Source organism: Anneissia japonica, unplaced genomic scaffold (genome assembly GCF_011630105.1).
Source record: "Anneissia japonica isolate Jap-2015-1 unplaced genomic scaffold, ASM1163010v1 scaffold287713_len945575_cov184, whole genome shotgun sequence".
NCBI classification, from domain to species: Eukaryota; Metazoa; Echinodermata; class Crinoidea; order Comatulida; family Comatulidae; genus Anneissia; species Anneissia japonica.
Genome location: NW_022725774.1, coordinates 20482 through 35617, shown reverse-complemented (window position 1 = coordinate 35617; position 15136 = coordinate 20482). Strand labels below are relative to the sequence as shown.

General features: G+C 33.4%; 2 protein-coding genes across 3 annotated transcripts in view; both read left to right on the top strand.

The window, feature by feature from the left end:
* The window catches only part of LOC117112860 (tyrosine kinase receptor Cad96Ca-like), a 4022-nt gene extending 2682 nt beyond the window's left edge, over positions 1–1340 (top strand). The window contains exon 2 of the mRNA XM_033256049.1: positions 62–1340. Within this exon, the coding sequence (XP_033111940.1) occupies positions 62–1340 (1279 nt within the window). The remainder of the gene's footprint in view (positions 1–61) is intronic.
* A 3673-nt stretch (positions 1341–5013) lies between these two features.
* Positions 5014–15136, top strand: part of LOC117112904 (HIV Tat-specific factor 1-like) — an 11752-nt gene continuing 1629 nt past the window's right edge. The window contains exons 1-7 of one of the 2 annotated variants that reach the window (XM_033256119.1): positions 5014–5121; positions 6223–6391; positions 7011–7206; positions 8137–8339; positions 9151–9308; positions 10187–10283; positions 13982–14071. In XM_033256119.1, the coding sequence (XP_033112010.1) occupies positions 6245–6391; positions 7011–7206; positions 8137–8339; positions 9151–9308; positions 10187–10283; positions 13982–14071 (891 nt within the window). In that variant the 5' untranslated portion in view covers positions 5014–5121; positions 6223–6244. Of the gene's footprint in view, positions 5122–6219; positions 6392–7010; positions 7207–8136; positions 8340–9150; positions 9309–10186; positions 10284–13981; positions 14072–15136 lie in introns of both variants that reach the window. The other variant, XM_033256120.1, reaches the window with a different exon arrangement.

Genomic DNA, 15136 nt, shown 5'->3' with positions numbered 1-15136 from the left:
TATATACATTATACATATACATATTTTATTTCGCCAATGTAATATCAATTGGTTTTTGTAGGGTTCAAGTTCAACCACGTGTTGAGGAAACAACAAAAGTTTCAGGCCAAGTTAAAGTTAGCACAATTCGTCGTGTCTTTGGCCGATTTTTACCCTTTTTATTCTCCAAAAATAAAGTCGCTCCCTCCGCTGATGCAGCCGGAGATTCCTCTGTTGAAAACAAAGTTGAGGCCGAATTGGAAGTCGGTAATAAGCACGAAAGATGTGTTGATAAACCAGCTTCTGCTAACAGTGAAAAGGATGAGACTGGAATGGAAGTCGGCAAGGAAAGTGTCGATATAGCAGCAGCTGTTTCTAGCGCTGGAAACACTTCAATGTTGAAACAACTTAGCCAAGATGAGCAACCACCAGTTAACCAAATGGAAAGCGAAGAATCTGCTTACATACATGGCCTAAGAAGGGTGAATGAGATACTGCCAAATGATATAAGCAACTTTGATCCTTACAGCCTGCAGCCAGTTTTGGACGTAGCAACCCAAGATCCTATAATCCTCGGTAATGGAGCTTTCGGATCTGTCATCCTTGCCTGTAACCGGGGTGATCCCAGAGCATTAGTTGCTGTCAAACACATTCCATTTCGTCAGCAAAATAGCGGCTTTGAGCGAGAGAAGATTCTGCTTGAAGCACGGGTTATGTCAATGTTGCAATCATTCCATTATTATCCTGATATCTATGGAGTATTTGAAGATTTTGTCCAACCAAAGGGTATTAGCTTAGTGATGGAGTTTGTCAGCATCTTCCAAGGTTTGCAAACAGTGTCCTTAGAAAGGTTGTGTAATAATAAGGCCGAAAATGCCATCGTTCTTTCTTCTGCTCAATTCATCAACATTGTCGAAGAAATTACACGCGGACTGAAACTGCTCCATACATATGGTCTGCTCCACAATGACATTGCTGCTAGAAATATAATGTTGTGTCACACATACTCTGGTGTATTACAAGCAAAAATCGTTGACTTCGGACTGGTCTGTGCCATCGACGCTCCAATTAGCCGCAACTTCAACTACCTCAGTGATTTCGAAATGCAACGATGCATGCGGGAGAACCCAGAGATTGCTCCTGAGCTCTTAGCCGGTGCTTTACCTTCAGTTGAGACGGATATCTTCGCTCTGGGCACAGTCATCAAATCCATTGCCACATTCAGCAGACTCGCTGTGTTAGATAAACTTGGAGACAAATGTCGCCTGTATTATCCAATGGCGCGATCATCGCTCAATGAAGTACTTGAAGATATTGAATTTGTCCAGGATGACACATCTTACCTTAACTTAAACTTTTAGACTGGTAATGGCAACCAACACTTTCAACTAATTATCTCAACATTATAGAGGGAAATTATTTATTTTTAAGAAGAATCTTCCGGTAACGTTTGTCATCAGACACTTGGTAATTGGGTTTTGAAACGAATTTTGATTACGCGATCATCAAGTCCATATAAAACCGACATTTTTATATATTGCTCCAAGAATAGATTGTATATTTAAACAAGAACATTGTAAAGCACCGGAAGATTGGAATCACATAAGTAAGCTTATATTCCAATACAGTGAAAACTATCAACGTTCCTTGAATGGCGACTACAAGGTGTTTACATTCTCTTCACGTAGACTATGACTGTAATTGTGAAAGGAACTATCAATTGAACTTGGACTGGATGTTCTAGCCTCTGGACAAAAACAAGAAGAATATCAGCATTTGAACTCACCGTGGAAAACAATTATGTTCATTAAAAAATTAAAATAACAAAAAAAAAAAAAAAAAAAAAATTATGTTCATTAAAAAATTAAAATAACAAAAAAAAAAAAAAACAAAACAAAAACGAAAAAAAAAAAACAAAAACAAAAACAAACAAGAGAAAGAGGAAAACAAAAACAACATGCCTACCAACCAGTGGAAATAGACTGAAAGGCTGCAACAGGTAATTCAAATTTTGTATGGATTTTCTTGCAAAAAGTAACAAAAAGAAAAAGAATTACTATCAGAAGAATGTTGGATTTGGACATCTCATGTGAAGTAAATATTTTACATATCACCATGGTGCTTATGTTTCTTTTAAAAAGTATGATGTCAGCGACTACGACGAAGAGATGATGCATTCGAACTAGATGATGGGTGTGTCTCATTTTAGCGCAATATTTCAGTTTCACTGCGTTTTGAATTACTGAACAAAGTAAACATGTTGTGGATACATAGCCTATTTAAACATTACTTACAGACGTGTAATACACCTGAATATTGAAATCGGCCAACTCTACTTGAAGTCAATGTGAACAAATCAGTATTAGTGGGCCTAACTGTAGTTTGAAAGGCCTACATTTTGATAACACGAAGCGATATCAACGTACACAAATTTTAAATTGTGATAACTGACAGCCGGACGTTCAGCAGAGGAGCATGTTAAAAGTACGAAAATTTGAAATCCGGCAGGCAGATTAGCAACCCGGATTGAAGAGGTGTTTACAAGTAAGTTATACTTCTTATTATAAACCCCAGTATGTAGGAGTTAGGCCTCTGTATAATTATCAATAAAACAAAATTAATAGTAAAATAACATCATCATTATTGTATTTTTTTTCCAAAATTAATTTTATTCAATAAAATTCATTCATATAAAAATTATTCAGAAAAATATATAACTTTCATTAATTATTAAAATTATTTATCACTATCATCATCATCATTGCCTATTATTATTGATTAGGCCTACCATCATCTTAATCATCATCTTATAACAGTCATCATATTTACAAGGCATTCGTTACCATCTTCTTTGTCATCGTCGTCATCTTCCTCAGTTAAATTATTTAACATAAGGTTTTGTATTTACTGCAAAATTTACAAATCCATACATTTTTATGTTTTTTTTCATGTAGATTTTCGATTGCAAGTGTGAAAAGGACTATTATTTGAACTTGAAATGGAGATATGCTAACTCTAAGAAAGGCAAGAGAGTAGTTCAAGAAGGCCAAGGAAAGATTGAAACAGTTCAAAGCAATTTTTGTAAAGCGAAAAGGATAGCAAAACTTAATAATCAATCAATAAACTTTTATTTCGGAATTTCCTCCATAACAAATACAAAAATGGAAAAGATAAATAATATTACAGACTGTAGGCAGTTATAAAACCTGCTCAATACAAAAGTGTATTCCATTTGGAAAACATAGTCGAGTAATATAATACTGACTTGACAACACCTTTAACCAGGCTGTTTTCAGAAGCATATATCCTTTTCATAAAAGAATAAACTGATTTTCTTACAAATTCGTAAAATGAAAGTAGCCTGCATAGCGATACATTTATATCCCCACTCCACCCATGGATTAATCGTATTTATTTTGGACGTCACAGAATACTATAGGATGACATCATGGATGAAAACTCCCTCAAATTGTATTTGTTGGTGCACCAAAAGAAATCAGAAACCACTAATCAATGTTCAAATAGTCGACTTCTCCTGACTACAGTACGGTATACATCTTAACGGATCAGGTTACGAACAGTTTAATTTGTGAGCAAATATAAAGCGACGACGATGATTTGGATGATCATTAAGAGGTTTCAGCTTTTTAAAGAACTGAACGAAACTGAAAAGTGTGCGTATAGCAATAATAACAGTGTAGGCTAATACACCAAGAGAATACAATCAGACTATTATAATTATTGGAAGTCAGTTTGGACATCAATATTTGAATAGTTTGAAGATGAGTAGCCTATATTGATTACTCAAAACGATATCAACGTGGGTAAATCAAGAACCCAAAAGTCTGGTAACTGAAACAGTGACAAAATGACCATTGAATAGAAAAAAAAAACTTCAGGATACTATGGATTATAAAGAGATGACATAACACAGTCGACATGGATGGACGTATCACCATGGATGAATTATATTCATTGTAGAAATTACTTAAAACTAGGAAAAAGATACGTAATGATTTCATGGAATAGGCCTATGGCAGAATGCAAAACTCATTAATAAGTGAACATGTTGTTCAGATATTAATCATACTATTTTCATATTGATTACGTGAATGATTCGAGCAAATAAAATATTTCATACCGTACCTGCAGTAGACGATGGAAATATAAATATACTGACTGGAAAATTAAGAGGAAACAAAAAACTTAAACATCAATAACAATGTAATACACCCAGTTGGAAGCAGACAATATTAATGATAAACATTTAAAGTCAGTTTGGACAAATCAGTATTTGAACTATGAGTATAATTCTATTTATTACACTATAAACGATACCAACGTCATCGATCAACAGCTACAACAACGGAAGGTGGGGTGGAAACGACATGACACCCTGCCCTATTATTATTATTATTATTATTATTATTATTATTATTATTATATCTATATCTCAGTGTATGTTGCTGTCTCTTATACACATCTAGATGTGTATAAGAGACAGCCCTCACCCCTCCCTCCCGTTTGAAAAATTTTGGATCCGCTCCTGACAAAATTTCATAGTTACATCTAGCTTCTTACAGCAAGAATACCAAAAATAACAATGGGTTAACTGGCAGACAAATATCAGCCTACACGGAGAAGGTCTAGAAAATCAAATGAGTTACTTAACGTGAGTTTAAATTTTATATCATTTTGTCTTTTGTCATTACTCTTTTGTAAGCCTCTGTAAAATTATGAATAAAACAAAGTCAACTTTTTGTAAATATCGTTGTCATCATCATCATCATCATCATCAACTAACAACACCACCACCATCATCATCTGCATCAACATCATCATTGTCATCTGTTTTCATCATCAGCCTTATCATTATCATCATCAGTTCAACATCATCGTCGTCGTCATCATCATCTTCATCCTTTTCACCAACATCAATTGGTCTGTATTTACAGCATCTATAATTAGGGAAAGATCGGGAACAAAAAATGTTGCTTTTAATTTTTATCTTATTTTAAAATGTGATAGCGCCCTCTTCAATTACCTTGATTTCTTCCCTCTCTCTCTCTCTCTCTCTCTCGCAGCCTGTCTGGTAAAGTTCTGCAATTTTTTCTGGTCCTTCTGATTCAAATGTGTTTGTTGGTAAGTGTTCTAGGCCCTAGTTACATTATTTAATTACTTGATTCGATCCGTTTGGGTGTATGATACCTAACCTAGGGCCTAGGCTACACATACCGCCTCTAGGCCTAGGCCCTCCTAGCAAAGCTAGGCGTAGCCCTAGCCCTAGGACCTAGGTGAGCTCCGACTTAACCCTAGCCATATAGGGTAGGAGGACTGATAGGCCTAGGCTAGGTCCCCCTAGCCCTTGAGTCTTCCACTGCCCAGCCAGAATAGGCCTGTCTGAAAGGCTAAAAATATACAAAGTTCTACCGGGCCTAAAAGGCTAGGTAGGCTAGTCTGCAAAGCCCTACCTTCAGAAATGATGATTATATATTTTTTAATTGTGCGGAGGATATCTATATAATCAGCTCAAATTTACATGAAAAATCGCTAGGAAAATAGGTACACAGAAACGTAATTGCTGCATAATTGCATTAATTATAATTAAGAATTATTATACTGTATATTAAGATTTGGTCAAAGCCTAATTTAAGGCAAAATCTGCGTGGAAATTGGCCCTTATTTTCCAAAATGCGGCACGGACAGATTTCTAGGCCAACTTTTGCGCTGAGGATAAAATTCCCTGTCCAAGCCTTACTGCAGTCTGGGAAGAAAGGACATATGTAATAATGATTAATCATTCAGGATCAATTCACCCTATTACAGGCTACAGTACAGTCAAATGGCATTACAACCTAGGATTGTCCAACAAGGGGTCTCAATTACTAGTTTGGTCTAGGGGCTGATTGCCTCATTTGGCGAAAAATTTCCAATACTTAAAATCTACAAAATTTAATCTAGTCATCATTTGTTTTCAATTTTGTTTTTCCTCATTAATTGAGCATTTTTGCTGGATTGGCAGGTGGTGAGGTGTTACAGTACATCACTAAAATTCAGGAATCACAAAGGAGACATGGTTTAGTAATCTACTGGATACATAGTTAATTATTCACTTCCACATTATTGATTATTAATGATTATATTAATTTTGATGTAATGTTAATATCCCATATGTACTACTTCATGCTGTAAACTAAATAAAATATGAATTTTAATTTTATATTGACTGTCTTTCTGCAATAGGTCAAATGTAGGAAAATAAATCATGGATGGCGATCAGACTGAGTTTGAACGGCAATTGCAGTTAGAAAAACGATTATCAGAGGAGAATGCATCAGCTTGCACTTACACAGACCCAAATGATGGAACTGTATTTGAGTGGGATGAATCCAAAAGAGCTTGGTTTCCAAAGGTCAGTCACACTGGACCCTGTTATGGATTGTAGTTCCAATATAAATTATTGACGGTTTTATTATTTTTTTTCAGGGTGCTGATGTGATAATAGTATTATTTTAGTTATTTATATGTTTTTATTATTTTATTTAATTATGTTTATATTACATTATTCCTGATTATTGGATCCATAGATCAGTACATAGCCTTGGTTCTAGGCCATTATTTTATATAATCAATCAACAAATGAGAACAGCCCATATAGTACCACCAACCAGCAAAGTAAGCCTTGGTTTTGTTTTTTAATTGCCTGTAGCAGCCAAGGCAAACGCTGGCAAGTAGGCGTACCTTATTAAGGAGGGGCGTACCTTATTAAGGAGGGGCACACCATATTTGGTGATAGTAGTTTTTGTACCGCTTTTGCCACTCATCAGCCCTCTTCTTTCTTTATTGATTTTGTTGTTGTTGTACTGGCTGAAAGGAATATAAAATAAAATTTTAAAAAACCAATATTCATTAATTAATTGGTGATTAAAATATTAATACCAGACTTAAAAGTACAAATTTAGATTTCTAGTTAACGCAGACTTACTACCTTTATGAAACTACATGATATTGTTTCTAAAATTTGTTGTCAGGTAGATGAGGATTTTCTTGCTGCCTACCATGCAAGCTATGGGAACAGTACTGCAGAAACACCAACCGACACAAATTCAGCTGCAAATGAAAATACAAACAATGAAAAAGGGGTCACAAATACTGTAAATAATGAACCAGAGGCTGGCGGGTCAAAGGTTACTCCAGCTACTAAGAAAAGGAAACAGACTCAAGAACGTAAGCAATAAAATCTGAATGAAAAACAATGTACTATAATTAATAGTTTTTATAAAAATAATTTTCATTCTATCTTCTTATTGCACCTCCATCATTGAGCTACTCTAATGTCTTCATTGTGAATCGCAACTGCATCTCTACATGATCTGCATTATGGGTCATTTCCAACACTTTTTAAGTGCTCCAAATGGTCAATTTACCCCCTATTCAACCTCCATAAAGGGAACACATCATTTTACACATACGGAAATCATGTTTTCTCTCCCACCTTTTAAATATAATATACATTTAAAAAAAATACTTATGAACGAAAACTGAAAAATTGATCCAAGCTAAAGCTCTATAAAGTTTATAAATTTTAGTCACTCACAGCAATATTAATCATATACCTTAAGTACTGTACTGCATACACAAAAGCTTGTGTTAGGAGACAATTTTTTATACTTTGTTTAACAAACTTACTGCTCACCAGTAATGGTGATTTCGAATGAAAATATAATTTTATTTTTGGCCAATTCGCGCACCCAAATATGGAAATTTCAGAAAATAATAATAGTTTGTCTTTATTTTTATTACGCCCACCTCTGCCTTGAAATTTCCAAAATCTAAGATACTGTATCTTAATTATATAAATTAATAAAATTTTCTTAATTATATAAATTAAAAGCATTTAACTATCACATTACTACCGCTGTTTACAATAATCAACATAATTTTTATTTTTATTTTCTCCTCCAATTGTTTTTGGCAAAACCATTTGCTGAATAAGAAAACAAAATGGTTTTTTTTCCCCGCCCTTTGACGATCCTTAAAAAATAACTTCGCGAAGCAAGGTATAAAAGAAGTCTTGTCTCAACAATCTCAGAGTGCTATATTTTTGATTTATCTTAATTGTAGACAATACAGCTTACCATAATTTATATTTTATAGAGTGGTTTGAGGTGGATGAAGAGAAAAACACAAATGTGTATGTGTCTGGACTGCCAGAGGATATAACAATGGATGAATTCAAAGAACTAATGGGCAAATGTGGCATTATCATGGTGAATGAGGAGACAGAAGAACAGAAATTAAAGCTTTACAAAGACAGTGACGGCAACTTGAAAGGAGATGGACTCTGCTGCTACCTCAAGGTATGGTAGAAAAGTAAATCCTTACCGAACCACTAGTAGAGTAGCTTAGCTCAGTCGGCTAAACTGGTGGTAGCCACTGTGTGTGCACTCAACTGTGGAGATCTGTAGGTTGCCGGTGCAGTTTCCATCCCTGCTATCCTTGAGTTTCTGCTGGAGGGCTGAAGTACAAGTTATGATAACGCATTGTCTTTCGGATGAGACATTTAAGCCGTTGGTCCCATGTGCGTTATGGCCCATGTGCACGTTAAGCATGCAGTCCACATTTCGGAAAAGAGTAGGGGATTGGATATATAGTGAAACGGATGTTCCACTATATTTGGAAGCTGCTCTATCTTCTGCTATTTATTATCTTTGCTGGTACCCAATAATACAGACTTTTATACTTATTAGAATTATTTAAACCAATAATTGCATTACATCTTGTTCTTAAAGCCAGATTCCAGAGGGGGAAAATTGTTGTTATGATGTATAGGAAATTTTCCTAAGACACAAAAATGGGAAGGGTTAATAAAATGCAAATTTTTGAATGTTTAGGAACTGGGGAAGAGGAGGGGTTATGGCCCTTTCCCCCTCCCAGTTCTTAAATATTCAAAAACCTGTATCCTTAAAGCCTGTCTTTAATGATAAGACACTGCTGGTTGGGAAAATTATGTTAAAAAATTAAATAATAATGATGATCATCATCATTAGCATAGATATAAAAATATCATCATCACCATCTAAAACTTACTAAAAATTATGTAAATTTTGATTACATAATAATTTAACAGTCCATAATTAATAATATTGTTTAACTTTACTTTATGTTTAGAGGGAATCTGTTGATCTTGCTCTGCAACTTTTGGATGAATCTGATTTGAGAGGACATAAAATCTCAGTAGAAGTTGCAAAGTTTTCACAGAGGGGAGAATACCGCCCTCAACGGAAGAAAAAGAAAAATAAGAAAAAGAAAAAAAAGACACAAGAAAAGTAAGTTCGTGTGAAGTATGTATATTGTTTACGCCATGTTTAATAAAGTCTCATCATTTGCGACCCTTGACCTTAAAAGTTCCAGCAGGGATTAGATCCAGGAGTCAGACCTTGGGATTGCCCAATCAAATACCCGTTTATTATTGTCATGAATTTCATTTATTATTTTTTAAGTTTTATGTTTGGAGAAACAAAATATAGTTTTCATGTTTTTTAATGGATCAATGTGCTTTCCATTACTGTAAATAATAAAAAAAATTATGATACATTTAATTTTGTTAGTTTGTGTACTTTGCAAATACACATTGTATTTAGTAAATTCTGAAATGTTAAATTCTGCATACACTTACATCAAAACTTTTACTATTACTATTACTTTTCATAATATAAACTACCGCCTTTAAGCAAGTCTTTTTTTACACATTGTTTCACAAACTTATTTTTTTATAGATCGTCAGAGGAGGGTGGAAAAAAATTAAAATAATATTTTATTTTCTTGTTTAGCAAATAGTTTTGCCAAAAATATCCAGATGAATTAGAAAATAAAAATAAAATTTTGTTGGTGAATGTAAACAGTGTAGTCATGGAAGATTAAATGCCTCAAATTTATATAATTAGGAAGAAATATACATATCTTATTTTTGGAGATTTCAAGGTAGCAGCGGGCTTAATTAAATTTTATAAATAAAAATTTAATTTCTTTCTGAAATTTCCTTTTTTTCGTGGTGGTGGTGGGTGCGCTAATTAGTCAAAAATAAAATTTTATTTTTATTTGAAATTATCAATATTGGCGGGCGCGGGTTCGATAAACAGGTTATAAAAATGTATTGCTTTATTGCCTTGACTAACTCCTTGATTCATTTTATTTGTTTTTAAAGGTTACTTGATTGGAGGCCTGAGAAGAAGTTACCACAGCGCAAGAGGAATGAGACTGTTGTTATCATCAAACACCTATTCCATCCCAATGAGTTTGATGTAAGTCATCACTAATTATTCTATCTCTCTCTCATCTTTGAGTGATGTTGGTGGTCATTGCTTTTCATGAAATGCGATTATCAAATTCAATTGAAGTGCCTTTGCCCAAGGACACAAGGATAGTAACCAGAGTTGGTCCAGACTTACTCGGACAGTTTTATGGCAAGCCGAAAATAATCTGTCATTGTGATTGAGTTAAAGGCCTAGTTCGGGCAGGGTTTGGCCTGTATTTTACTGTTTCAATTTTAATTTTCTTACCATTGATTTGCTTCGGTGTATGACTCGGTCCATGATTCAGTATGCTCTGTTTTGGTTTTTGGTTGGCTGAACCTTATTGGGGAAAGTCAATGTTGAAAATAGTGGAGAGTTAAATTGCAAGAAAAAGCACGGTTGGACATTAATGTAACAAGTAACTACCTCTCGATTGAAAGCTCAAAGTCTTATTGCTGCACATTTAACAAGTACCATCACTGTTATTTGCTTATATGTGTTATGTATAGATATTTCACAGTATTTGACTTTACACACAACATTTTATTTTGTTTGAATGGCCTTCATTGATATGGACAATTTGTACCTACAATGCCAGTGGCGGATTTAAAAGGTCCATTATATATTATAAAAAATTGTGGAGAGAAGTAGAAAATTATATTCAATTTTAAGTCTGAGAGCCATTTTTTTGGCCATTTAGAGGTGCCATAATGATACATTTTCTTACCTCACTCCCCACTATGGTGGGGTTGAGCTGGTAAAGACCCTTTATCTGTGAAAATCCCTCCCTGGGCCCTGTTATTCTGAATTTCTGGATCCGCCACAGAGCACATCAGCCCAATGTAGTTTATTAAGTAGTTTATTATTATTGCATAAGAGCAACGTGATTCTAATACACAACATTGCTTTTGCTTAGTTAGATATCCTTGAGTTGGCATAATGTTGCAAAATAGTAATTAAAAGTTAATTAGTAGCAGATGTGTTGAACTAGTTATTAGAATCACAAGTATTTGAATTACCTCATTATCTATAGTACTTAATAGAGTACAAGCATGGAGGAATTAGTTTATGGTGCAAGGTCTCACACCAATCAAAGAGGATAGAATTTCTCTTTTCATAAATTCATTCATTCTTTCTGTTTTTACTTCACAATACAAAAAGGATGGGTTTTTAATTTTGACGTGTAATTTATTTTAATTTTTATTTGTCCTTATGAGATGTGTTTTTATGTGTTAACATTTTATAATACTACTTTGCAGCTGTACTTATGTTCTGATCATAGCTCTGATGTTTTATTTAATGTCAAAACAGTGGACAGCCAAATAAAACAAAGCATTATATATTTTTATTATATATAAGATACTGTATACAGAAAAATATAATATTTTTTTGGATCCAGTAGAACAAATTATTCCAATTTAATAAATATTATTATTATTATTATTATTATTATTATTATTATTATTATTGTTATTATTATTATTTGTTATTTATTTGTTAGTAATTCTAGTTTTGATTTAATTTGTCATCAATTTTTGTAATGTAAAAAAATATATAAAAAAAGCATGTTTATAATAACATGACTTTAAATTTACAACCTAGTTGATATGGACTGTTGTTCTCTCTAGAGAATATTAGTGCATTAAAAAAAATGCTCAGAATAGTTGGCATTATTGCATGTTAAAGATGAAATGCAAGAGGGCTTGTTTTGGCTGCAAATCAATTTCTTTCATGAGAAGATACATTTATGATCTCGGTTGAATATACTGTGGTTGCTATTGCTTGCTTGGTTCAAAGAAATTGTCTGCTGGTTCGATGTGTAGAGCGTATCAAGAATCAGGCCGAGTTGTTTATTCCCGAGTCTCTCCCATTTATTTGTACTGTAGTACTGTAGGATATCACATTTCAATACCATTCCCAGGTAGACCATCATTCATATAGTAATTAATAAATATTCTATCTTAGGCGATACAGTACCTTGTTTTTTGTGTACTTATTTTTTTAACGATCGTCAAAGGAGGGTGGAAAAAAATTAAAGTAAAATTTTGTTTTCTGATTTAGCAAATATAATTCTATTGTTGAATGTAAACAGTGTAGTAATAGAATGCTTAAATGCTTTAAATTTACATAATTAGGAAGAAATGTGCATATCTTATTTTTGGAGATTTCAAGGCAGCAGCGTAATAAAAATAAAGAAAAACCTTTATTTTTTTTCTCTGAAATTTCCATTTTTTGTGGCGGCGGTTCCAGGTGCGCTAATTTGTCAAAAATAATATTTTATCTTTATATGAAATCATCATTATTGGTGACCGGGGGATGTGCTAAACAAGGTGTAAAAAGTCTACTCTATATTTTGATAAAAATGGACAACAAAAATATATTTTGTGCTATTTTTTGAGATTTTTCCACACTATATCCTTCACTTTGTAATACTTTAGCTTCGGGGGTGGGTTGGGAAGGCTGGGTGCGGGGATGCTCACCTTTCAGTGTCAGGGTCTTGGGTTCAAAATCTGGGGGTTGACTAAAAACAGCCCCACTCCCGAGGCTGCCATGAGACTTATTTATATTAAAAGCATAACTGGTATTGTTGAAGAAAATTACAGTAGGTTGATTCTGATCAGGTTTGAAAGTGCAAATATAAAAAAAAAGCAATAATATTTATACTTGTATAGATAGATGTGGCTCATGTAATCCTCACATCAATAAAGGCACTATATTTTCTGCTGCTGCTGTTTTTTTTTTTTTAAGTACACAGGTATGCATGTTGTGTCTTTAATGGTTTGCCAGATAATTTATAGTTTCTAAATTTAGAATGCTGTCTAAATGTGTACCAAATATGGAAACTTGGAGGACTACTGTGTTTGTTGTATCAGGTGTGGAAATTGTTGTTTAAAATCCAATCTGAATTCTTTTTTAATTTACTTTCTAAAGCTCTGTCATACATAACAATAACATTATGAAATATGCGTAAATATGGTTATGATGACATCACATCATGGCCATTTATAGCAAGGGTGGACATAAAAAAAAAATGGTCAGAGGGCCAAAGTGAATTTTTGATTTAACACCCAAACTTTGATGTTTCCTGTGCACTTCTAAAAACCTTCATGCACTGGTTTTATACTGTTTTATGTTCAATTTTATTATTACATTGTACAGATTATCGGTGTCGGGCCTTGATAAACAATGTTTTTTTCTAGCCAAAGATGATTGACAGGCCGCACACATAGTGTTTTTTATTTGTTTTCTCTGGCTGCAAAAAAGTCGGCTGTCGGGCGCACTTTGCCAACCTGTAATTTATAGGCACATCATGACTATTATGGGCATACAATAGTTTGTACTACCACGCTTTTAAGAAGAAAACGTGGTAGTCTGGACAAAACTTAACAGAGTTAAGTTGATTGACAAACTCACCCCGGCTAATAAATTTCATTTAAACAATGTTTACAGGTCGGTTAGTTTCAGGTTTTGTATTACCATAGTACAAGTAATATGACCCTTACTTTTTAGAGCTAAGTAACAGCACTCAAAATCACTCAAGCTTAAGATTCCTGGATGCTTCCATATTTGGTCAGTGCATCATCAATTTTTCCTCTTTGTGATACTCATACAAAATGGAGTTCATTTTCAATCAAAATTAAAAGTAAATTTTTCAAATGTTCTGATTAAAAAATGTACACTCATTGTATTTTCTTCACTTCAAATAGGAGGATGCGACAGTCATCAATGAAATCAAAGATGATTTGACAGCTGAATGTTCCAAATTTGGAGATGTTAAGAAAGTACTTATCTTTGATGTAAGTTGACAGTACCATGATTTCCTTGATTTTACTTAAGATGGTCCATAGATAAAGGGTGATTTATTTGTTGATTGATTCACTGATTAACCCATTAATCTATTGAGTTTTACTATTAATATTTTTTATGATGTGATGGTCATCCAGTCACTCGTCGCAAAAAAAAATGATTTTTAGTTATTAATACAGGGTTAAACTGTAAAATGAGAGCTTTAAAACGGTGAAAGAATCATTTAAATCCGACATTTCATTATGTAGTTACAGGAGTTTAAACATACAGCTGTTTAAGCACAATATTTGAGAAATCAGCCTTCAAAGTTTAAGATTTCGGGCATTTCATAGGCAGAAACCATCACCAAATCATTAAAATTGATGTTTTAACATTGGAAATAGGGAAAATAACAGCATAGCATGATGTATAGATATATAAAGGTTAGTTTAGTGCAATAAAATAGATTTCCAAAATTTTGACATTCCAGGATGCCATTATCTCCGAAACAGGATTTGCGACGAGTGACTTGTTTGGCTTGAGTAGAGAAGTTAAAAATTAATATCATATTACAAACGGTATATATACGGTATATATATATATATACGGTATATATACGGTATATATATATAGTGAGGAAATAAAGCAAGTTAACGTTCCAATAATAGATAAGTTTTAAGATTTTTTTTTTTAAGATCAACAACTTGAATGAACAGGTTCCAAAAAGTTAGAAAATAATAAAATCAAATAAATTAATAATTTAATTTACAGACAACACTTTGTTTTACCAAATATTTGTCACTATTAAACTACTGTACATTAACAAATTATAACTGTCAGAAATATAAATGTTAACTAGAAATTGCAAATTGCAAGTGAAGTGCTGCGAAGTACAACTGCATATAAATGTTCTTCAAACAAAATTATTTATGCAAGTCAAATGAAAATAATGAATAATAAAAATATAACAAATAATATGAGACACGACCCATTGTCTATATTAGAACACTGACGAGCTGACGTAGAAACATAGTAAAAACGAGCGTTGGTACCGTGTATGCCAGTCTACAACAAGC